A 25600-nucleotide genomic window follows, 5' to 3' on the forward strand; every position below is an offset into this window, starting at 1 on the left:
GGCTGCCTTTTAGATAAGCCGTAAGCGTAATGAGCACTTCAGATAAGCCGTAAGCCCAACGGGTCCTGGACTGAGAGCTTAATGATCATTTATAACCCGCTTTTTATGGAAACGTGCTTTTCAAAGTCCAGATGTGCTGACTTAGGGAGAAGCATTTGGAAGAGAGCTTGCACAACCTGTCTTAAGATGCGGAGTGCCTCCCTGCCGGTGGCCACGGCACTGAGTCAGAGCCGAGCCCTGAATTCGTGTGGCCTTGCCTTTGGCACTTCTGCTTTACATTTTTTTGTGTATGGCCTTTCGCCTCCGCCTGACTTCTTGCCCGGCTGTGGCAGTAAACTGAATCCCCCATCCCAGAACCGCCCCCCTCCCCGATAGGATTTAGCTCCACATGCTTTGTCCGCGTTGAGATCCTTTACAAAATAGGTCTCACATATTTCTGCCTGCTTCAGTACATTTTGAAACCTCAAACTCAGCTGCCCTCAGGCCCAAGCAGGTTTACTATCTAAATGACTCCCCTGGGGAGACCACCGCAGGGACTTGCACAGTGTCCCCGGCAGCGAGCTTCCTTCCGACTTTGCCACGAGCAGAAATTGTTGGTGGAGCACATGGTTACAGCAGGGACAGCAAATAGATTCCATTTCGTGTGCCAGAGGGGGAAAAAGGCCAGCTGACCAAACAAAAAGCTGTGGGATAAGCTTACGTGCGTAGGAAGACAATAAAACCCAATTCCGTTTATCTGAGAATATAACCTTTCATCTTATTGACTGGAATTCAAATAATAATAATAATACAGAGATTCAGTTAAGAGCCATCAGGGTTTTGTTATCGTTGTTTAAGGTAAAAAGTAAACGGTATTAATCTTAGGAAAGCTATAAACATGAAGGCAATTATGTACGTAGGTATATGTGTTAGGTATATACAAATAGGTATTAGGTATATTTCACCCATCCTATTACCAGAATACTTTGATCATTTTCCCTCTGAAAACTACCCTTTTCCTTTTCAGTGTTATGCAGGGGTCTTCTGTTTTTCTTTTCCCATACTTTCCCTTTAGAAGTCTATAAACCCTCTTTTAAGTCTTTTAAAACTACTTTTGGAATGTGTAACAAATTGTTTCATTTTTATAAAGTGTCATAGGGTTCCTTTACTTTTAAAATCCAGTTAGGTAGACTTCAGATCACTGCCCAGAAATTTAAGAAGACTGCTAATCTAATGAGACAGAACAGGAAAAAGTCACCCAGTAGTTCCCTGGCTCACTGTGAAATCAGACGAGTGTGTCCAGACTGGGCACAGAGGCTCAAGTGGGTTTTGTAAAGGCTTGTACCAGGAGAGGACAGCGTTGCTCAAAATCTGGTTCCCGGCAGAATGCATCTGGCCGCTGTCATTTCCCTGCAAATATAAATTTCATTGCAGTCGGTGACCGTGTATGTCTTTGCCCTGTAGACCGTATTGAGACGCCTCAATTGATGGGTCATAGTTTATATTCTTTCTCAAACATGCACTTAAATATTTGCAGGTAACCAGCATTTCAAATCAGTTTATTAAAAATTCTCTCCGTGTCTCACTTTTTTTTTTTTTTTTTTTGGATACACCCAAGTGATGGTTGAAGTGAAAAACCAACAGAATTATGAACTCTCGTGTGGCTTGGTCAACCAAAGCCGTCAACACCAGAATCTTGGGGCAGTGGGAAGGCACTGATGTTTGAAGTTCGTGTTGGCTCTCGGGGCCGTGTGTTTGCCATCCCTGGGGAGAGAGGGACTGAGTGGTAAAAGGTGAGCTTTTGCTCTCGGGCTGAGAGTGGCTCAGAGCTGGTGAAATCCCGAAAAGCTAGCGGCGCCGCTTGCCTTCAGAAGAGCAAGTTGGGAACGCGCAGACATCCCCCTTCAAAGTAAGAAGAATTGGGAGTGATTAGAAAAGATCAAAGCTTCTTGGGAAACCACACTGAACCGGTACACAGATCAGAGGTCAGCAAACTATGCAGTTTTAAGTGTTTGGGAAAAAAATCAGGAGAATATTTTGTGACCTAGGAAAGTTATGTGAACTCACATTTCAGCGGCCAGAAGTCACGGTTATTGGAACATGGCCAGGTCCATTCGTCTGTATGTTGTCTGTGACAACCTCTGTGTCTCAGTGGCAGAGCGGAGTAGTTGCAGCAGCAATGGTGTGGCCTGCAAGCCCGAAATATTTACGATCTGGCCTTTCCGGAGAAAGTTTGCCGACGCCTGACCCAGGCAGTGGTATTTATTTAGAACTTGTCCTGACATTGGTGTGTCGGTAAGCATTGGGAAGAGAACAATAGTTACAATATTTCAGTGGGTTTTGGGGTGGGGAGTGGGTGGAGGTGGGTAGGGGGAGGAGAGACATCACGTCTGATTTCCGCCTGTCACCAACGTCCCCAGCATCGGGCTGCGCCTCACATTTGGACTGTATCATCAGAGTCAGCCGCCCCCGTTCATTTTAGCGGCAGCTTCTCAAACATGAGGCGGGACTTCGGAGAAGGCCGGCTACACGCCTCCGGACCGGCTTCACGTACCAGTCCTCAAAGTGACTCCAGAAAGCCTCCTTGTGAGGTTTGCACCACACCCCGTGAGGATCACTGGTGTGCAGCCGGGGTTGGCACCCTGGTTGGTAGGCAGCCAGAGAGTAAATATTTTGAGCTCCACAGGCCGTCTGGTCTCTGTCGCAGTAACGCCACCCTGCCGTTGTGGTGTGAAAGCAGCCATAGATGATGCAGAAACGTATCAGCCTGGCTGTGCTCCAGTCACACTTGATTTGTGCACACCGAAACTTGAATTTCGTAGCATCCTTGCGCATCGTACGTATGTTCCTCTTTGGAGTTTCTTTCCCCCACCCCCAACCATTTTAAAGTAACAACCATTAGCTTGCCATACAGAAATAGGCAGTGAGCTAGATTGGATCTGTGGGCCATAGTTTGCTGACCCCTGGTAATATGGGTAGTTTACTTGCTGTATTTCTTTCTTTCATTAAAAAAAAAACAAAACAAAAAACATTAGCTTGGGAAGGCACTATCATGTTTTAATTTTAGTCGCTGTGGATTTTACTGTGGAAGGCAATTCTACGCACACGTCTGCTTTTCTGCCTACTGCTATTGGATTTTTTTCTTGCTACCTCTGTTGAAATCTAGAAAGACCTTTTTTTCAAACCATTCTCTATTGTTGGGACAGCCATTTGCTTTTTCGTTAATGCATTCAGTGTGTATTTACGAAGCACCCACAACGGTGTGGCAGGCAGGTGGCCATGGCAAGCCGGGTGCTCCGGGGAAGGGGGGGGGCAGTGATGGCCGAGATAGACTTGGTCTCTGCCCCCGTGGATCTCTCTGGCTCGCAGGGAAGAGGTCAGTCATGCACAGTGCTTGGCAGATCACAGCATGCACTGAAGGTGTGGACTTGAGCATTTATTTCCACGGTCCCATGATACGTGCGTTATGCAGGTGGACGCGGCCCACGTGCAGTAAGTAGTCTGTATCCTGGGAAACAGGGTGGTGTTTCACATTAGTGGCGTTGGGCATTTGAGTGTACCGATGGCAGAAACTTCTCCAGAAATCAGTCCACAATTAGAGTTGGAAATTGTCACGCCAGTTGGAGGTTTTCCTTTGACCCTGTGCCCTAGTGCAAGCCTCTGTGTCTTTCCGGGTAAGTTGAACTGCTTCAGGTTGGGGGCGTTTCCGTTTTCTTCTGGCCCAGTAAGCGTGAGACTCCCGTTAGGCACGACTGAAAGGCGGCCATTACCACAACCAGTCAAGGGAACCGGGGAGGACATCGAGGCCTGCACAGCCCTGCCGCTTGTAGGTTTTGGGGATTACAAGGGAAAAAGTTAATGCTTTACCAAAAAGTAATAAATTTAAAAATGCTGCCCTATGTAAGTAAGCCTTGTTTGAATGACTAGTGAGATTGCACAGTGGCTTGCATAGGAAAAAACAAACCCCAGAGTAAAATGGTGAGCCGGAAGTGCTTTCCTGCTTTGTATCGTTTTCCCAGTTACAGACAGGAAACATTCAAGTGTGTTTTCAAGCACAGAACATTGGACACAAAGAAGGCTCTGACGAAGCAGAAAAAGACCCGCATACAAAAAGTTTAGGTCTGTGGAGAAAAATGTCTGATTGAAAACAATGTGATTTAGCAAGTGTTTTTTTTTTTTAATCGTTGGCTTGCGCTGTCTCTAGGTGCCTTGATAAGCTTAACATATTGCTCTCCCTCTTTGCTTTATTCATGAATTTTTAAAATCTGATCAAAAATCACATCTCAGGGGCGCCAGGGTGGCTCAGTCGGTTGAGTGTCCAACTCTTGATTTCGGTTCAGGTCATGATCTCGCGGTTCAGATTGTGAGATTGAGCCCTGCATCAGATTCTGGGCACTGATCTCGAGGAGCCTGCTTGGGATTCTCCCTCTCTCTCTGCCCCTCCCCTAGTCACACTCTCCCTGTCTCTCTCAAAATAAATAAGTAAACTTAAAAAAAAAATCACATCTCAGTAAAAACCAAGTTTCTGTGGCTAATATACTCTTTGAATGGGCACCGTGGCCAGTATTCTGAGTAATTGCTAGACTTCCCTGGGTAAAAGTTCTACTGGCAGATTCTCTGGTAAAGATGAACACTCCCAAACAGTTCAGCATAGAAAGGGCTGAGCCTTGGACCAGACACAGTGATGAGAAAGATCGAGTCATTTGGAGCACGTGTTGGGGGAGGTAGGGACCATGGTGGTTCCCTAAAATTAAGGTGGGGCTAGCATAGACCAATGGGGGTATCTTAGTGTGAAGGAGCCACCCCAATTTGTATGTTACATTCCAGACTCCTGATTCGTCACAAAAAGTAATCTTACCAGATAGCCTGTATTCATGGTTTAGACGATTTAATATTAAAACCTCCATACTACCCAAAGCTGTCTACAGATTCAGTACAGTTCCCATCAAAATTCTAATGGCATTCTTCACAGAAAAAAGAAAAACAATTGTAAAATCCACATGGAACCACAAACGACTGAAACAGCAAAAGCAATCCTGCGCTAGAAGAACAAGGCTGGAGGCGTCACACTTCCCGATTTCAAACTCCTTGATCCTGGAACAACGTGGGTTTGAATTGCATGAGTCCACGTATATGCAGATTTTTTTTTGCAGTACAGTACTGTAGATGTATTTTCTCTTCCATACAATTTGCTTAATAGCATTTTCTTTCTAGGGGTGCCTGGCTGGCTCAGTCGGTTAAGCGTCCAACTTCCACTCAGGTCATGGTCTCGCAGTTCGTGAGTTCGAGCCCTGCATTGGGCTCTGTGCTAACAGGCTCAGAGTCTGAAGCCTCTCTGTCCCTCACCTGCACGCGCACACACACACACTCTCTCTCTCTCTCTCTCTCTCTCTCTCTCTCTCTCAAAAGTAAATAAACATTAAAAAATGTTAAAAAGTAATTACATTTTCTAACTTTCTTTATTGTAAGAATACATTAAACAATGCACATAACATATAATACATATTAACCAACTATTTATGTTCTCAGTGATGTTTCTGGTCAACAGTAGCTACTAGTAGTTAAATTTTCAGGGAGTTAAAAGTTACGTGCCAATTTTTCACTGCACAGGGTCAACACCCCTAACTCCTATGTTGGTCAAGGGTCGGCTGTATATTACAAAGCAGTAGTCATCAAAATAGGATGGTATTGGCATAAAAAAGATACATAAATGGAACAGACTAGAAAGCCCAGAAATAAATCTGATTAAGAAGAGATATTGGATCTCTTTCTAAAATTAATTTTATCAGTGTAATATGTGGCTGAGTGTCCATAAAGGCAGGAAACATAGTGTCAACTTATTTTCAAGCTGTATGTTAACATTTTCGTATAATATGTTCCACATAGATTTCAGTCTCCAGATACCTTTTTAGGTAAAGTACCTCTAAATTGAAAGCAAAGGGTCTAGTTGGTAAAATGAAACAAAGGATAATAAATACATTGATTTGCTTTGTAATCAAATGACTTGATTACAGGGGTGTCAAATGACTCGACTTAAATCACTGTTTGAACCAGAAGTCCCACTATGGCACCTCGATTGCCGTCATTCTGGGTATTACGTACAGCAACAGTGCTGCCCCTTTGGACTGCAGAGGAGTCCTCGGAAAGTAGCGTGATCTGGCAACTGAGGCTCGAGCAACTCAGGATGTTCCTCTGCCGATTGATGGCCGCCAGGTCGGCTTTCTGGAAAGGTCTACATAGTTAATGATAATTGGAAAGCATGAGTGGGAGAACGCTGTGAAAGTACTTTGTTTCTTTTTAAAGTAAAGATGAGATGCCTGAAGGAAGTACTCAGTTGTTACTATTTGTGTGTGTATCATTGAATCACGTTCCTGGATTTGTGACAAACGTGTTTCAGTAAGGCTGTCAAGCTCAGAAATGATCATTTTAAATTTTTTTTTTTTCAACGTTTATTTATTTTTGGGACAGAGAGAGACAGAGCATGAATGGGGGAGGGGCAGAGAGAGAGGGAGACACAGAATCGGAAACAGGCTCCGGGCTCTGAGCCATCAGCCCAGAGCCTGACGCGGGGCTCGAACTCCCGGACCGCGAGATCGTGACCTGGCTGAAGTCGGACGCTTAACCGACTGCGCCACCCAGGCGCCCCAGAAATGATCATTTTAGGAACTGAAGGTTCAGCTTCTCTACAGCGCTCTTTATTTATTTATTTTAAATTTATTTTAAGTAGGCTCCATGCCCAATGTGGGGCTCAAACTCATGACCCCCAGATCTAGAGTTGCACATTCTACCGACTGAGCCAGCGAGGCGCCTCTAGAGCAGTCTTCTCTCCAAGGGTGGCCTGTGGGTCTCGGCCATGGAATTCTGGGAGGAAAGGGCCTCTTAAAGAAGCAGGATCGTGTTCCAGACCTGCTTTTGAACAGAGGTGAGGCCTGGAAACTGGCATTTTAAATCCGCACACTCCCCACCCTCAGTGATTCTATACACGCCCAGGTCTGGGAGCCACTGGTCTCGAGGCTTTGTTCTTGTTTGGGGTTGCTATTCTTTGCAGACTTTTGTTTGCTGGTTTTTTTCTTTGGTTTTGCTCAAGGAGCCCTCTGATGTCAACATTGGTGGAATTTCTCCCCACGTTATCATTCATTTCTGCCTGTTTTGTTTATTTTTTATTTTTTTATTTTAGAGAGAGAGAGCATGCATACACAAGCGGGGAACGGGGGGAGACAGGGGCCGAGGGAGACAGAGAGAACCCCAAGCAGGCGCCACCCTCCACACAGAGCCCGACGTGGGGTTTGATCCCACGACCCTGGATCATGACCTGAGCTGAGGTCAAGAGTTGAATGCTCGACCGACCGAGCCACCCAGGCGTCCGTCCCTAGCTGTTTTGTTTTAAACTCTGGGATAATAATTGTTACATTTCACGAGTTCCTTTGCATTTCTGGATTTCTGACTCTGAGCTTTTCATTTTTTCCCACAGAGCTGAGAAAACAGAAGTCCTCAGTGAAGATCTGTTACAGGTAACAAAATAAAATCTTCTTAAAGTGCTTTGCTTAAAGAGGAAAACAAAACAAAGCCTCATCGGCGAGAACTGAAGCAGATCTGTGTACGAACGTCTGTATGTATGATCTGAGACACGATGAGACTGATCGGCATGGTCCCGAGCAGGAAAGAAAAGCAGTTGGGTTGCACGGTGATAAAAAGGGGATCTGGAACTTCGGTGTCATGCTGTGAAGTTCAGATGGGGCTGTCCTGCTTTCAAGTGCCAGGTGTCGGGGTGGGGTGGGGGAGGCGCTGGCTGGCCTGGCCGGTCCACCGGCACTGCAGCCTGGTCACGGGTCCCGGGCAGGCTGCGGGCCTGTCGCTCGCTGCTATGACGGTGTCCTTGATGGGACAGGCCCTGCCAGCAACAGCCTAGAGTTTCCACTTCTTGCCTCTCATGCTATCCTCCTCCACTTCTGGGCTGAGTTGGCTCCTGACGGACATAGAGTCTCAGTGACGGTGACCAGACCTGTCAGAACCACCCTGAGGCCCTGAGGTGGCCTGTTACCAGCCTGGACTTTTCTGCCCTGCAGGAGGGATATTTCCTGCAGGGACCTCGGCCGGGGCCACTGCACTTCGTCTCTCACAGGCTTCCCTAACTTTGGGGCTGGGGGTTTCTTCCAGAAGGCCTGGGACCCTTTGTGCACATCCCTTCACTCGGCCTCAACCCCGTTCCGTCTCCGCCCACCTCACGGCACGCCGGGAAAGACAGAACCCTTCTGCACTGAGGTTTCTCTTAAGCCTCCTTGCTTGTGTCCTTGCTTCTCATTCCATGACCTTCGGCAGGTCTTTTCACCTGAGCCCCTGAAGACCAGCAGTCTGCTCCCGGGTGACTTTCTGTCTCTTCCCACAGAGAGGAGCTGGCATAGCTTAGAAAAATGATGCCATGCCAGCCCATGTCAGAACATCCTTCTAAATTATGACAGCCACCTGCAGGTAGAAGATTCTAAGAGCACGTTTTTTTTGTTGTTGTTGTTGTTTTTAAGGACCGGAAGTTTTTATTAAGAGTAGGAGGGTTTTTTTTTTAAAGAATTATTAGATAATCATATTCTTCTTTTTTTTATTTTTCTTTTTAACGTTTATTTTATTTTTGAGAGAGAGAGAGAGAGGGAGAGAGAGAATGTGAGCAGGGGAGGGGCAGAGAGAGAGGGAGACACGGAATCTGAAGCAGGCTCCAGGCTCTGAGCTGCCAGCACACAGCCCAATATGGGGCTTGAACTCCTGAACCGTGAATTCATGAGCTGAGCCAAAACTGGACACTTAACCAACTGAGCCACCCAGGAGCCCTGACAATCTTATTCTTAGTAATATTTGCTCATTGGCTTTGATCGTATATTTCAGCTTCACTTTCAGACTTTCAGAAATGTTGCTTGGGCTCGATAACCTTTAACTAGACTAGGTTTCACATCAGTGTTCTCTCTCCCACATCCCACGTTAGTAATAAATATGCACAACCTCCTTGAACCCTTGAAGCCCCAGGCCTTGCAGGCAGTTTGAGGACTGCAGAATTCCCACAGGAGGCAGGTGGCAACTGTCTGCTCCTGTCCCTTTCTTAGAACATCCACGGGGGCCTCAAGAGTTTGCCAGTTTCAAGGAACGCCTTGTTTCATCATGCAGATGCTTACCCGCCCCCCCCCCCCCCCATACGAAATGATTCCCAGAGCTCCTGTGACAACGGTGGCAGGCAAGAAGCAGCATCACTCTCTCTCGGTGGACGTGTGAGGCTTACGTGGCACGGATGGTCACACTGGGTGCCTGTGAGCATGTGCTCCGTCGTCTTCCTGCCTGGGTCTGAATCCTGGCCTGAAACTTACCAGCCGTGAGGCCGTGCGGCCGTGGGCAGCAAGCTGTCCAATCCCTCTGTGCTTCGGTCCCCTCACCGGCCACACCCGCCACACCCGGTTACTGTGACAAGTCGGTTAATACAGGTCACACTCATGGAAGGTGCCTGCTACATAGCAAGCAACTTCTACAAGTTCGCTACCCTTATTGTATCAGTACTGAAATCTGCATCACTCAGGGCGCCTCGGTCGGTTAAGCGACCGACTCTTGATTTTTGGCTCAGGTCATGATCTCACAGTTTGTGGGTTTGAGCCCCGCACTGGGCTCTGTGCTGACAGCATGGAACCTGCTTGGGATTCTGTCTGTCTCTCTACCCCTCCCCTGCTCGCTCTCTCTCTAAAAAATAAATAAATATTTAAAAAAAAATTTTTTTTCATCATTCATGTGGTTTTTGTCATTTTAAAACACTGATTAGGAAATCACGGAAGGCATGTGAGCAATTAGTACACCTGAGGAGGCTGATGGTTTGCATTTGTTAGGAAATTGCTGAATTAAGTTAAAACGGACACATCCCCAGGCTTGCTCCCAAGTGACTGGGTCCGTGGTCAAGATTCACTTCATCCACCATTGCTATATGATGTTGAATAAGAGAATGCACGAATGAAACAAGGTGAACAGAGCAGGGTGAACACCCACAATGTGTGAAAACAAAGCAGAATTCAGGGGCACCTACGTGGCTCAGTCGGTTAAGCGGCCGACTTCGGCTCAGGTCACGATCTCACAGTTCGTGAGTGTGAGCCCCGCGTCGGGCTCTGTGCTGACGGTTCAGAGCCTGGAGCCTGTTTCACATCCTGTGTCTCCCTCTCTCTCTATCCCCGCCCTGCTCGCGCCCTCTCTCTCTCTCTCTCTCTCTCTCTCTCTCTCTCTCTCTCAAAAACAAACGCTAAAAAAATAAGATAAATTAAAAAAAGAAAGCAAGCAGAATTCATTTTCCCCAGTCCTGGTATTCTGCAAGCAAAGACAGATTCCCAGGACTTACAGAAGCCAGATGAGGCCAGCTACCATTATGTCCACTCACCAGGACTGAAGACTGAGTCTGAGGAATGCCCCCAGTTACACAGAGGGAAGGAAGAAAACTCAACCGAGAACCACCTCTACGGGAATGTGGCCTGGAGCATGAAGGGGTGAGAAAGTCCACCAAGGTCTAGCCTTAGATCTGTCCATAATTATGTGACACGGGGCAAAGCCTTTACTGCTCTCACCATTTAAAAATAAAATGAGATGAAAAAAATAAAATCAATAAACTTAAAATGAAATAAGCAATGAAATTAGCCACCATGCATTCAGTCACGTGCCTCCCGCTACACATCATCTCATGAACTCCCATAATAGTCCAGAGAAGTTATCCCTTTATAAACAAAGCCCTGGCGGGGGCACCGGGGTGGTTCAGTTACTTGAGCGTCCATCCAAGCCTTATTTCGGCTCAAGTCATGATCTCACAGTTCGTGGGATCAAGCCCCGTGTCAAGCTCCAGGCTGCCAGCGCAGAGCCTGCTTGGGATTCTCTCCACCCATCCCCACCCCGCTCCTTCCCTGCTCATGCTCTCTCTCAAAATAAGTAGAGAACTTTTTTAAAAACAAATCAAAATCAAAAACAAGGACCTGGGGCTCAGAAAGATCCAAATAACAGCTAATAACCTGCTCAGCAGCCGGGCAATCCTGAAAACGCTCTTGTACAAATTAACTCGCTTACTCCTCACTACACCTTATTAACGTCGGGACTGTTAGTATTCTCATTTTCCTGATCAAGAGACAGCACGGAGAGGTTATGAAACTTGTCCAGGTCACACAGCTAGGCAATCTACCTCCAGAGCATGGACTCCCAACCACCCTACAATTCTGCCTAAGGGCACCCGGCCAATCCTAAGAGCCAGGGCCAGGACTCGGACCCACGCTGAGTAATTCCAAAGCTCTAAAACAGAAGCCTTCCCACCACATCAGAAGAGAAAAACAGGCAACCAGCGGGCCAAACTCGGGGATCTTACAAATTAGGAATTTTACATTAAAATTCTACACTGTAGCTTCTCCTGAAAAATTGGGGGTTCTCAACTCCGGGCTCCCATGTCCACATGGGAACGAGGTGGCACTGAGCAGGGGTGAACTGTGGTTCACCAGAGTCCCCAGCACTCCTGTCTGCCTTACACCTGGCCAACTTCCTCCACTGCATCACCTGCCTGCCTCGGAAGGAATCAGGGTTCGCTACCCTGACACCCATATGTTAGCCAAAATTCCTTCCATCGCGATCTATGACTCTATAATTAATACAACGGTAAAATGTGAACTTTACAAAGTTTTTGTAAAGGCCAAGAGAGAAGTTCCAAAAACCCTGGCTGCGAGTTTGCAGGAAGTTAAGAAATCAGGAACGCTGGGAATTGCTGGAATCGATTTAAAAAGGAGATGTGTGTGTGGCCAGAGGCGGAAGGAAAAGAGTGAGTGGAAATTTATACTGAGGTTGCTCAGAGAGGGTTAGCCACCACGCGAACGCATACAGCACGCAAAGGTCTTGGAGCTTCCTTTTACCTGTTCATGGTTTATGAACACAGCTGTCTCAAAACTGTTAGCTGCCCACTTGAGAAGGTCGGCCGACTGCTCCGGAGTCATGTAAACCAGCACACGTTCCGTTATCAGCAGTGTTGGCAATCTTCAGAGAAGAAAAAAGGCACATAAGTATGTATTCATCAAATCGGGACTCTAACGGCAGCCACGGATAGTGCTGGCAGGGCAGGAAAACCCTGGGGTGCACACCGCAGGAAGAGGAGAAGCCCCGGATAGCACGTCAACTATCAGGGCGGTAAGAGGCGGAGAGCCCCGTTGTGACCCAAAGTTTCAGACCGTAACAACGTGAGCACTGAGCAAGGTTTTGTCTGGCTGGCTCCAAATTCTCCCCCGGCATGCCCGCACATGGTGACGAGGTGGCCCTGCAGACCCCTTGCTCCCAGGTAGTCTAGTTCCCTTCCCCTGGAATCTGGGTTAGGCCTGTAACTTGCTGTGGCCAATACAACAGTAGCAAACACGACGCAAGCGGAAGCTGAAAATCACTTGCACGTTGGCCCTTGCCCTCTTGCTCAGCAGCCTGAACCAGTGTGGCAATGAACCCAAGCCGGCTTGCTATCGGAGGGGAGGCCCTGTGCGTGAGAATGAGGCATCCGCATAGGAGGGAACCCCAGGGGACCTCAGCTGCAGCTGGCTCCAGTGGAAGAACCACCCAGCTAAGCCCAGTCCAAATGGTCAACTCACACAATCCTGAGCAACTTGTGAACTGCTCTGAATTGTGAGTTGTTCGAGACCGCTGAGGCTGCAGAGATTTTGGTACACGTCAAAAGCTGACTGATAAAATGCAGAAATACTGCTATCCCTTCAACAGAATCTAATTCTTCTCACACAGACTTTTGTCATCAAGAATTAAAAACAACACGAACAGTCTTCAGCAAATGACACATTAGTATGCGGTCTGAGTTACCAGACCCGAAGTAACGAACAAATTACGAAACAGGAAAAGCAATAAACTCCTACAGAAATCTCTAAAAGCTTTACATGTTGGAAGGGAACACAGGCAGCCCTAAATTATGTGAGCTCTGCTGATTTATTCCTGCTCCTTCTGACTCCTTTACTGGATCCTCCTCCTTCTCTGCCCCTTTACGCTGCTGTTCCTCATGGCTGGTTGCTAGTTTTCTCACAAAGCACGTAGATTATTTTTGCCTATTTTTATTGGCGGGGAATTTCAAAACAAATAAATTGTCTGAACTGAAAATACCCAAGAAATTTGCTGAAAAGAACATCGTGTACGTTAGTGTCAGAATGTAACCCATGCAGTTAGACTCAGTGCCTGGACTCATGATCACTAGAGAGAAAGGCTACCCACAAATGCTGCTGGCTTTGACCTGACAGTCCCGACTATCCACTGTTACTGTTTATCAGGATTTCCTTTTTTTTTTTTTTTTTTTTCCTTTTTTTGACAAGGAAATGTTGTACAACTCAAGTGACTTAAAAATATACACCCAGGGGTGCCTGGGTGGCTCAGTCGGTCAAGCATCCAACTTCAGCTCAAGTCATAATCTCACAGTCCATGGGTTCGAGCCCCACATCGGGCTCTGCTCACCGCTCAGAGCCTGGAGCCTGCTTCGGATTCCGTGTCTCCCTTTCTCTCTGCTCCTCCCCGGCTCGTGCTCGCACTCTCTCTCAAAAATAAATAAACACTAAATGAAATTAAAAATATATATCCAGGTGCGCCTGGGTACCCCAGTCAGTTGAGCATCTGACTTGATTTCGGCTCAGGTCATGATCCGAGGGTTATGGGATTGAGCCCTGTGTTGGCACTCCACGTTGAGCATGCAGCCTGCTTGGGATCTTATCTCTCTCTCTCGTTTTCTCTACCCCTCTCCCTGACTTGCACATGCTCTCTTTCTCTCTCTCTAAAATAAATATATATGTATGTGTATACAAATACACACACACATATGTATGTATATATCTACAAATGCTCTCTGGACCCAATTGGGTCATGGTACAAAGAATGAGAGAACTAAATCCAGAGGATAGACAATGAAGTCCAAGATGAAGTTGAAAATCAGAAAGAAAAACATTAAAAGGAAGTTTAAAGTAAGCAATTTTTTTTAACCTAAGTCTAAAACCCCAGATTATATCAATAGGAACGATTAGAAAAAGTGAGTGGGTGGGAAAAAAAGTTTCAAAACCTCAATAGGTTGGTAATTAGAGAAAAACAGTTCCAAAAACGTTTTTATTGATTTAAAAAATTTTTTTAAATGTTTATTTATTTTTGAGAGACAGAGCACAAGCAGGGGAGGGGCAGAGAGAGAGGGAGACACAGGATCTGAAGCAGGCTCCAGGCCTCCAGGCTCCAAGCTGTCAGCACAGAGCCTGATGCAAGGCTCGAACCCACGAACCATGAGACCACGAACTGAGCTGAAGTCGGATGCTTAACCGACTGAGCTACCCACGTGCCCCTCCAAAAACCTTTTTAATGCAAAAGGCACCGACTATTACATACGGTATTACCACATGGGGGGAAGCCAGGTGGAGAAGGCTACGTGGGAATTTCCTGTACAGCTTTTGCAACTTTTTTTTTACAAATTTGAATTATTTGAAAATGAAAAGTTAAACACGTTTACAGTGTAGTTTTAAGAGGTAGCTTCGCCAATATTAAAAACAGGATTAATACTTTTCAGAAGAGAAGTCTAAGTGAAGCGAAAACAGCCCACGGAGGAAAACACAGAGCACAAATGAACCCCAGAGAACTATGGATGTAATTCTAATACTTGTGATAGCCGCTGTTCCTTATCCATTTTGTAAATCTCCAGAAGTGAGGCAAACTTGCCTATCAGGAGCTCCCCTGATTAATTTTTTTTTAAGTGTATTTACTTATTTTGAGAGAGACAGAGGGCAAGCAGGGGAGGAACAGAGAGAGAGGGAGGAAGAATCCCAAGCAGGCTCTGTCAGCACAGAGCCCAATGTGGGGCTCAATCTCATGAACCATGAGATCACGACCTGAGCCGAAATCAGAAGTTGGATGCTTAACCAACTGAGCCACGCAGGCATCCCAAGAGCTCTCCTGATTTGTAAGTGGTTATTTCCCTGGCTATGTAGCACATTTGCCCAAATGGTGTGTTTCTACGTTCGCAGCGGGTTGCTGCTGGTTACCACTGCAACTGTAATAATCTACAGATTATAGCTTATGCGCCAATTTCCGTTCAACTGCTTTCACACGCATACTTAATATAATCTCCAAGCTGTCAGCGCAAAGCCTGACATGGGGCTCGATCTCCCCAACCGTGAGATCATGACCTGAGCGGAAATCAAGAGTTGGACGCTTAACCAACTGAGCCACCCAGGCGCCCTGCAGTTGTAGGTTTCTATACATAGAATTATCTTCTCTCAAACTTTATGGTATTAGGCATCAGTATGTCATAAAAGCAATACACGTGATTCTGATGTGAAAACAGGAGAAACATTGCTTCTCAAAAACTTAGAAAACCTCCCTCATAGCCATGAAATGATAAACATTTCAGAATTAAAAACGGAACACGGGTCTCATGCTGCACTTTCACCTGACCTTATTTCGTATTCGCATGAAATCACAAACGCGTAAGAGGTTAAAACAAGATCTCACTGTGGATTCATGTTCCATTTCTTTAGCTTCTCTTCGAGTTCAGGTGAATCTCGGAGATCTGCTCCAATAATGGCATAGCTCTTTGAATCCAACAGGTGTCCATCTGGAAAGAGATTATCATTTCAACAGAAATTCATCCAGAGATGATCATTTCAATGGATTTCTTTTCAAAATTAAATTATTTTTTCTCCATTACACAAATACATGTCCCACTGCAAAAAGGAAAAAAAAAAAAAATCAGGAAGGAGGAGGGTGGAATGAACGAAAATCACATCTTCCAACTATTAATGTTTTGGTATAGAACATTCCAGTCTTTCTTCTATACATACAACATAACCCCATACACACAACATAAGCACATTTTCTGTCACACAAATACGTACACACACATCACACAGGAAAAAGAAAACAGGGCCAATTCTTCTTTTGAAAACTGCTTTTCCTACTTAACAGTAATATCAATGACATCATCGTCTGTAATGATTTCCTAGCATTCCATCAGTGGATAAAACGACTTACTCAGCCAAGCCCTCACGATTAGGCCTGTGGTATCTCCAAATTTTCTCCATCTGAGGCACTGCGATGAGCATCTTTGTATAGACCTCATGAAGCACCTGTCCAGTTAAGTAGGTCTCTAGGAGTAGAATTAGGAGGTCAAAGGGTAACCTATTTAAGTATTGGTACCGATCGGCTGGCCACTCTCTAAATGTCGTGCCAATTTGTGAGATACTGTGTTTAAAAGAAAATAGCTTCTAAAGTATTTACAAATACAATGATGACATTTGCTTGAAAATGCTCCCACAGAGGTCAGACAGCATTGGTTTCTATAGTGGTTCTCGAGCTTTGGCAGTCATCAGAATCACCTGGCGGGCTTGTTAAAACAGACTGATGGCTTCTACCCCCCAGGTTTCTGATGTAGCAGATCTTCCAGAAGTAGACATTTTGTCAAATTCTTTCAAAAGCTAGACATCTGTATTTCCAACAAATGCTCCGCAGTGGTGATGTCACTAGTCCAGGACTACACTTTTAGAACCACTGGAACGGATGAAATTGGCCACAGTTAAAAGTTCCGTGATGGGTACATGGAGGTTCATTTACTTATTTATTTTGAGAGATGGCGGGGGGTGGGGGTGGGGGGAGAGTGGGGTAAGGGTGGAGAAAGAGGGAGAGAAAGAATCCCAAGCAGGCTCTGTGCTAATAACACAGAGTCCAGTGCAGGGCTCAAACTCATGAACTGTGAGATCCTGACCTGAGCCCAAATCAAGACTTGGCCATTTGACTGACGGAGCCACCCAGACGTCCCCCTTGATTTACTCATTCGGACTTACTTTTCATTGTGTGCCCATTTAGATACTTTTAAGTTTCACCTCATGCATATTTCAGCTTTAGAAATGATCAATTTCAAGATGCGTATTTTTTCTCAGTTTCACATTTCTGAAATGAGGATGCATCAGTCAATAACGTTTCGGTTTGGGGCGCCTGGGTGGCGCAGTCGGTTAAGCGTCCGACTTTAGCCAGGTCACGATCTCACGGTCCGTGAGTTCGAGCCCCGCGTCAGGCTCTGGGCTGATGGCTCGGAGCCTGGAGCCTGTTTCCGATTCTGTGTCTCCCTCTCTCTCTGCCCCTCCCCCGTTCATGCTCTGTCTCTGTCTGTCCCATAAATAAATAAAAACGTTGAAAAAAAATTAAAAAAAAAAATAATAACGTTTCGGTTTAACTTATCAGCACCTTTTCTTTCCTGATGGAAAATAAATAGTGTGATTCTTGCAATCACAGCCTCAAAGGTTTAATGAAATAGGGCAATTTTTCAGTGAAAGTGTGTCAGTGTTATCATCGCCTATCACTTTTCTCAAATTTTCACTCACATTTGTATTTTCATTAATTTATATTTCAACTGTCCCTCTCCCAGTATGATGGCAAGATCAAAAACTATCAAGGACAGGACTAGAAAATTTGCCTACACAAGACACAAACCCAGAGTTAAAAACCAAGTGAAAGGCTAGGAAAGAAATCTGCCAATCAACAGTTGATGAGGGATTTATATCAAAGAACATTGCTTTATGTTGTAAAGGATTCCTATAAATTGAAAAGAAAATGAAACAATGCAACTGGAAAATATATGAGCAAAGGAAATTTACAAAGAAATCCCACAGGCCAACAGAAGGAAGGGTACTCCGTTCCACTAGCACGTTCAAAGTTATAAAAATTTAAAACAAACAAAAAAAGTTACAAAAAATTTTTTAATTCATAGATTTGGCAGACTGGCAGGAATTTTTAAAAATGGTAGTAGCCAGTGTTAGCGAGGGTGTAGGGAAAGAGAACCCTCATCTACTCTAGTGAAAATACAAATTAGTCGAAAGGGTCTTGAAGCACGGCTTGGCAGTAGCTATTAGAATTCATAAGGTACAATTTTTTGAACTGGCAATTCCTGCAAATATGCACCTATAACTAGGCTTTCTACAAAACTGTTTCACAGGAAACCATAAAGAAGGCGGCAATCTAAAGGACCATCAGGAGCGAAGACGTTAAGTAAAATGGAATTTCCATGCAGAGGAGTACTACGAAGTCACCAGAAATAACGAGGTAGATCTAATATGGCAACATGAAGACAGCCGTGCTTCACTAGGATGCACGAAGAACAAGTTTCAAAACAGTACGTGTAAATGATTCGCTTTACTAAAATTATACATAAAACTGTATTTATTTATTTATAGAAGTATAGATTCCCTCTTTCAACAAATGCATGTTGATCTACATCATATATATTTATTTATTCAATATAGGCATACATTCCTTCAACAAAAATTTACTGAACCTTTTGCGGGCCGGGCACGGGATTCTATTTCCATGTGTATTTTCTTACGCGTGATATTTACCTGCCTCTAGGTACACTGTCCATCCACAGGAGAAAACAGCCTGCACGGTGGTTATCGTGGTGGGGGGAGAGATTACGCAGGGTCTTTACTTTCTACTTGAGCTGTTTCTACACTGATGGGTCGAAGGCAACGCAAAGGGCTAACCCTTTCATTACAGCTAATCCTTCTGACGCAAATATTTTTAAAAAATTTTTTTTTCAACGTTTTATTTATTTTTGGGACAGAGAGAGACAGAGCATGAACGGGGGAGGGGCAGAGAGAGAGGGAGACACAGAATCGGAAACAGGCTCCAGGCTCTGAGCCATCAGCCCAGAGCCTGACGCGGGGCTCGAACTCACGGACCGCGAGATCGTGACCTGGCTGAAGTCGGACGCTTAACCGACTGCGCCACCCAGGCGCCCCCTGACGCAAATATTAACCAAATACACAGAAAAGTGTGACGGCTACAATGTAGAGAAAGCAGATGTGCCAGCCAATGGCAAAGCCTGAGGAGGTTCTACTTAAAAATTTGTACGACGGAAACAAAGGATGGAGGAGATATTAGTTTCTGTGGGAGTCTGTTCACTAGGAGCGTGACGAGGGCACTGTGCTGGTGTAGAGGCCTGTCTAGTTGCCTGACGTTTCCTGTGTTCTCTGTGCCCACCATCTAAGGCCATCCTCTCTGAGCATGTTTTCTGGCCTGAATTATTAATAAGCCCCTTGAACTTCTCTGTCAGACACACACTGAACACAATGGGACATTCTGGAAGAGTGTTTGTGATCTTAGTTTCAAAGGCTTAGAAGGGAGGAAAGAGTTGTTGGAAACACTCATACTGAAAACTTACGGGGAAAAACTGAGCCCCGGGGCCAAGGACCTAACGTAACAGGTGAAGCGGGTCAGGTACGAGACAACAGCGGTGGGGATGTGCATTCCCTCTCAGCGAAGCAGCCATGTAGGAGTCAGGGTCTGAGGCTGCCGGACTGGATTTTTCCAAGGAAAAGATTTTCGGGAAGAAGCTCCTATATTTGAAATGTTTGCAACTCACTGAAATGTTTTTCAAAAGATTTAAGATTGGGACCTATGGACACCTAAGAGGGGCCATACAAAAAATTGTTTCAAGTTCCTTCACAGTAAATGTGATGCAGAAGTATACACCCTGTGACCTCATGTGCACACACGCGCAGACTCAGACGCGCAGGCTCACACACACACACACACACACACACACACACACACACACACCATCTTTAAAAAGAAAGGGGAAGAAAAGCAGAGAGGTAGCCCATACTGTATTACTTAGGTTAAGGGTACTTGCCAATTTGCAGTGTGTCCTCTGAATGTAATTCTATAATGGGTTGTAATAAGAAAGGCTTGTGTCTATGGGAAGATGGGAAAGAGAGAGAAATGAGTCAAGTAGCTTAGTTAGTGAAAAAACGCAAACACCCACTACCGAAATGGCCAATAGGTACCGCTACTGCTCAAAGCAAGGGCGACTCCAGAGGGCCTGCTGCTTAATCACGTCTGACCCTAGGCACACACATGAAAAATTCAGTGGATCAGCTGTCAGAGTAGGTCAGTAAGCGTTACACTCTGAACCTAACGTCAAGTCACAAACTGATCACGAAACACTCAAGACGGAGAAATCGCCAAAGATAGGCTAGCGATATGTTTCCAAACGTTCCAGTGTTTTCCAAGCCATCTCTCGTTTCCTGCTTCTGCTCACTCAATTAAAACTTTTAACCATTATTAACCACAGACAACTAAACAAACCGATTCCTACTCAGACCTGACGTTCAGTAACATTTCTGTGATGACTCTGCTCTCCTCCAGAATGTGCAAAAAATTAGACAGCAGAGAGCCGATTTCCGTATCGCAACCACCATACACACATCTTTCACCCCAGAAACCTCCTCTAGGCTTAAGTGAGAGCCCACCTGCTCTTATTTGACTCGGTGTCCTAACAAGCTAGGTCGTATTCTGTGGCTGCACAGCGTCAGATGCCATAGCGCATCTCAAATGCACACTACGTGGGGCGCCCGGGTGGTCAGTCGGTTGAGCATCCAACTCCGTTCGGCTCAGGTCATGATCTCGCACACAGCTCGTGAGGTTGAGCCCTGCGTTGAGCTCTGTGCTGACAGCTCAGAGCCTGGAGCTTGCTTCGGATTCTGTGTCTCCCTGTCTCTGTGCCCCTCCCCAGCTTGCACTCTGTCTCCCTCTCTCAAAAATAAATAAATATTAAAAAAAAATTTTTTTAGATAAAATGCACATTCCGTGTAATATAATCTTGTATTTGGAAAAGGGGAAAACTTGTTTCCATAGGGTAAGTTAGAAAAAAAAAAAAACTTGAAAACTATTTCTAGCTTGTGGGAATTACACCTCTTTAAAGGACAAGGTGAAAGTTTTAATGTTTACTAAAAATTTTTTTAAATGTAAGACTTAAGATTTTGTTTAAATGACTAAGTTAAAAAGAAGGGGAAGAAGTATACGTTAAAAACCACTGAGAAAATCTGACCTTGGGCTTGAGGTCAGGGTTTAAATTTCAGCTTTACCCCTTTGTCAACAGGTAACCTTATGGAAATTAGCTTAACTTCTTTGAGCTTTGGTTTCCTCAACTGCTAATAAAAGCATGTCATTCCTGAGTCGGCTCTGAGGGCTGAATGAGATCATCTGAGTGAAGCATTTCACATGGTGCTCCAAAAGCTCTCAGCAAAGATTCACAAACTCGTCATCTATAACTGCAGAATTCTTAAAACATGGACTCAGGGTGGCCCCCATACTATCTCATATATAGTAAATGGCCAAGTTGGCCTCCCATTATTCATTCAAACGCTATTTACTACACATCTGCTGTGAGACAGGCCCCTTTCTATGCTCTGGAGATACAGAAGTAGCCGGAGCACACATAAAAATTCAGATTATTGGAGCGCCTGGTTGGCTCAGTCGGTTAAGTGTCCACCTTTGGCTCAGGTCATGATCTCACGATTCATGAGTTCGAGCCCCACGTGGGACTCTGTGCTGACAGCTCAGAGCCTGGGCCCTGCTTTGGATTCTGTCTCTCTCTCTGCCTCTCCCCCACTCATACTCTGTCTCCCTCTCTCTCTCTCAAAAATAAATAAAACATTAAAACATTTTTTTTTTAATTTCAGATTAAAATTATACCACTATAGGTCATTTCTATTAAGTGTTCAGAGAAATTACGTTAACGGACAGAAGAGTTGCAAGGGAGGGGACATTTCATTTTGAAGACAGTTTGGAATGGGGATCTTGGGGCCAGAAAGAAGGTGGGAAGGGGGTAAAAGGGAAGAGTCCCCTAAAATGAGGTCTCTGGCGTTCAGACGGGCCACCTCCTGAACGCTGCCCCTGAATCCTACCGGGCTCTCTCATCTGGTCAAAGCCATACTCACTTGATGCTGTGCAGCTTTCTCGTGACTATCATGGGAAAGTCCACTTCAAAATATTTACTTGGGAGAAGATCTTCATCCTGAGGAAAAACACGCAGTAAGCTTTAGAATTATGTATTCACTCCTACATTTACTGACCACCTTCATGTACCGAGCGAGTACTAGGCCCCGAAGAGCATCAGGGCACTTAAGGGTTTGACATCCAGGAACGATATGGGCAGAGATGTATTTTCCAGATTACTGTGGTCTCCGCGTGGGGAATGGATGGAAGACAGGAGTCAGGGGTTCACAGCTGTCCAGGGAAGAAGTCACGGGGAGCGTGAACTGGGGGACCAGTGCCTGGGATGGAGGTGGGGGTATGTGGAGGCGCTGGGGGAGTAGGACCTGACCGAATTTTCCAAAAAGCAGATCGAGAGGACTCAGAGAGGGTCAGGACACCAATGCTGACCAGCATTTGAGGGATAAAATGGAATAAAACAGCAAAAATGCCGAAGCATCGCACACAGTGGGGGTGAGTACTGTTTTGTGACACGTTTACTTTTTTCTGTGAGGGGAGGATACAGCGGGTGGTAAAGGGCAGGTGCTCTGGAGCAGGGGACGGGGGTTCGAATCCCAGCTCCACCGCCTGTCTGCTGCGAGGCCCCAAAGTCACTCCACTCCCTGGGCCAAGTTTCCCTCCTCTGCGAAGCAGAGACAGGGACAGCACCTCACGGGGTTGTGAGGAGTAATGAGGAAATAAGTACACACAAGGGACACTCAGAACAGGACCTGCCTTAGTAAGTGCCACGTGTGTGCCTTTATCATTGACTGTCACGGGGACAGGGCGCCGAGGTGGCTCCGTCGGTTAAGTGTCTGACATTGGCTCAGGTCATGATCTCACGGCTCGAGAGTCTGAGCCCCACGTAGGGGCCAGGGCCCGCTTTGGATCTTCTGTCCCCTTCTCTCTCTGCCCTTCCCCCACCGGTTCTCTCTCTCAAGTTAAATAAATAAACTTAAAAACCTTATTGACATGGGTACTTAGAATTAGGTCTTGGCCTGGGGTGTACATTTATCTTTACTGAGGGCTGCAGTAAAAAAGCGTGCCAGACGCACACGCACGCACACGCACACACACACACACACACACACACACACACACACACGACCCTGCTCCCCCTTCTACATCCACGGCCTGCTCTCCCCTTGGCCCCCTGGCCATCCTAGCACATTCTCTGTCATGTCCAACCGGTCCCTCAGCCCCGATGCGTATTCATGAACGCATTCTCTCCTCCTCAGCTCGCCAACTGCACACGCTGTAAGGACACCGCTGTCTGGACTCCCAGCGACACACTGCGTGTTGCCTGCAGCAGCTCCCGATGCCCCTGAGGCTTGGGGAAAGAAACAAGGCGCTCCACAACCTGGTGACCTGCCCGGCGCCCCCCCAAAGCGCTCTTCTAACGCCTCCGTATCCACCTGTACTTACATTCCACAAGTACAGAGCCGCTTACTTAAAGTGGAAAGAAAGACCAAGAAAAAGACAACGGTTGGTGCCCAGAACCCGGTGGTGGGCCTCATAGGTGTGGGCCGGGATTAAGGAAGAGCTGGGGTGAGGATGACACCCCTCTTTCTGACTTGAGCAACTGCGCAGAACACCATTTACGTGCACAGTAACGAGCGATGGACAGCAGGGACAGAGAGGGAGCCGGCCCCCCAAGACAGCATGACAGGCAGGGGGGAGCGGGGGGGCAGCAATCACAAGCAAGCATTTTCCAGTAGGAGGTGACCCTGAGGGCAAGTGTCAGAACTGTGAGAGCCAGCTACCCCTCGCCCTTGGAAAATCTCAGGGGATCTGGTCTGGGGGACAAAAGGGGAGGGAGGAAGGGGGAGACAGGAAGACAGAGACAAAGACCGTCTCCTGACCCATCAGAAGAGACACGCTCACCGATCTCAACCGTTCTCTCTCGGTGCTGCCGCGCTCCCCTGCCCGTGTGTAGGGCAGGGCCGGGTAAAAAGCTGTCCGAAGATATTCGGAGGAAACGTTTAGAGCATACCAGAAGATGAGTTTTGCTAGGAAATTCCAGAACAACCTCTAAGGATTTCGCTCACACGATATGAGGTTAAGGACACGCTAAAATTCTAGAAGACCCGGAGAACAAAAGCAAATGCAGGACAGCATATAATCCTATAGCTCGTCTAGGACTTCTGACTTTCTAAAGAGCTTTCCCACTCATCAGCTACTTGCCCTCTTAAGAATGCCGATTAAGGGGTCACCATGGAGGGAGAGCTTCCAAAAGGCACACCTGGAGCTTTTAAGGAACAGACATCTTCTTTCTTGCCTTTGGGAAAGGGGCAACAAATGGCTGTGGGACATGACGCTTCAACTTTTTATTCTGGGATTCCCTAAGCCCTTCCGACACTCCACTCGCCAGTAGCTTGCACGTCACAGGAGGCATGGAAGGCATGGAAGGCAACCAGGACCGTGGATAGCTACCGGAGGGCAGCCGGGGACAACCGTGAGGAAGAGTATCCCGTAGGCTCAAAGGAGATCCAACGTGGCCGACCGCTGCACAGGCTGCCATATTGAGACTGACCCCCTGCGTCCTTGATCCTCTGGCCGTGTGGAAATAGGATTCAAGAGACACCAAGAAGCTGAGGTCCCTTAAAGGGTTTCACTCACCCTTTATTCTTTGTCTGGGGTTGTACTGGCTTTCCTGCACCCTACTCTCACTCGCTGCTTGAAGGTGAGAGCCTTCAACTGTCCCTTCGACTGGTCTTGGGGCCTGACGTCATACAGAACGAGCTCACACACCAGCGGCAGCACAAAGCCTGTGACCCACAGCCAAGCCTCTGCTGGTGCAGCCGGGGGACCCTCCCAGGTGGAAGGTGCACGAGACAACAAGACTAGCCGACGAGATTTCCCCTCCTCTTTTACAGAAGCACATAGAGCTCAAAAACAGGGATCAGCGAACGTGCTGTAAACAGCCAGTACTCTAGCCTTTGCAGGCCAGACGGTCTCTGCTGTGACTTCTCCACTCTGCTGCCGTAGGGCTAAAGCAGCCATAGGGAAGATGGAAGGAACTGGGAGTTGGCAGTAAAACTTTATTTACCAACACAGGTGGCAGCCTAAGTTTGGCCCGTTCAGCTCCTGCTCCAAAGAGCAAACAAGCATCATTTTTCTAAAAAGAAACTCAGGTTTTTTTAAAACCCTTATAACTAACGTCATTATCAAACAAAACGAAAAAACTCCACCAAATTTTTCAGACCCTGCACTATTCTCCTTCCTCGCTCCTCACAGATAACCTTTTTCTTGGAAGGGGCACATGAGCTTCAGCGTACCTTGCTCAGAAATAAAAATCTCAGATTTAGTAATGATTAACCCACCTACACGGCGGGGGGAGAAACCAAACCACGGGACCACGTCGAAAAGGGTGTCAAGCCCAAAGGAGGAGTTTCTCCCGTGGCTTCTGTTCACACCGCACACATTCTGCCACTGCATTCTCTTCCAGTTCCTTCCACCACACCGTGGTCGCTGAGGCCCAGAGGCACCGCCGACCTATAGCAAAGAGCCCCCCCCCCACCCCCCGAGCAGCCGCAGGGCTCTCTGGAGAGAACAAGGAGGGAATCTGGACGTGGACGAACTGCAGTCCGTTGTTTGTTCCATGCTCCAGTGCCACTGGCTGTCCCACCTGGGGACGGCACAAGCTCTCGGAGCCCGCCTTGCCCCATCTGGGTAAACCCCCCCCCCCCCCACCTGCAGAGCTCTCATGTTCATTCCCGAGGTCATGGATGTGCACGCCCTTCAGAAACGTTAGGTATCTTATCCTGAATGAAGAATGCAGAGGCAACCGGTTAATACTAAGGCTGTGCTGAGGCCACTGATTTCT

The 25600-nt window shown here is 46.6% G+C and overlaps 1 protein-coding gene and 1 long non-coding RNA gene across 5 annotated transcripts in view; one reads left to right on the top strand and one right to left on the bottom strand.

Annotated features, from left to right (window-relative positions):
• The window catches only part of LOC147573053 (uncharacterized), a 52908-nt gene that overhangs the window by 25180 nt on the left and 2128 nt on the right, over positions 1 to 25600 (top strand). The window contains exons 2-5 of one of the 3 annotated variants that reach the window (XR_015245637.1): positions 7451 to 7490; positions 17957 to 18133; positions 22143 to 22248; positions 23013 to 23259. This is a non-coding gene — a long non-coding RNA (uncharacterized LOC147573053). The remainder of the gene's footprint in view (positions 1 to 7450; positions 7491 to 17956; positions 18134 to 22142; positions 22249 to 23012; positions 23260 to 25600) is intronic. The other 2 variants (XR_015245635.1, XR_015245636.1) reach the window with 2 other exon arrangements.
• The window catches only part of LOC147573054 (leucine carboxyl methyltransferase 1-like), a 57363-nt gene that overhangs the window by 11438 nt on the left and 20325 nt on the right, over positions 1 to 25600 (bottom strand). Inside the window, exons 4-8 of one of the 2 annotated variants that reach the window (XM_086692672.1) lie at positions 21741 to 21817; positions 19652 to 19713; positions 15481 to 15583; positions 11874 to 11994; positions 1219 to 1389 (exon numbers count right to left, since the gene is read on the bottom strand). In XM_086692672.1, the coding sequence (XP_086548798.1) occupies positions 1234 to 1389; positions 11874 to 11994; positions 15481 to 15583; positions 19652 to 19713; positions 21741 to 21817 (519 nt within the window). In that variant the 3' untranslated portion in view covers positions 1219 to 1233. Of the gene's footprint in view, positions 1 to 1218; positions 1390 to 11873; positions 11995 to 15480; positions 15584 to 19651; positions 19714 to 21740; positions 21818 to 25600 lie in introns of those variants that run through there. The other variant, XM_086692671.1, reaches the window with a different exon arrangement.

The sequence above is a fragment of the Puma concolor genome, chromosome E3, assembly GCF_028749965.1.
Source record: "Puma concolor isolate L17-30 chromosome E3, mPumCon1.1.hap2, whole genome shotgun sequence".
NCBI classification, from domain to species: Eukaryota; Metazoa; Chordata; class Mammalia; order Carnivora; family Felidae; genus Puma; species Puma concolor.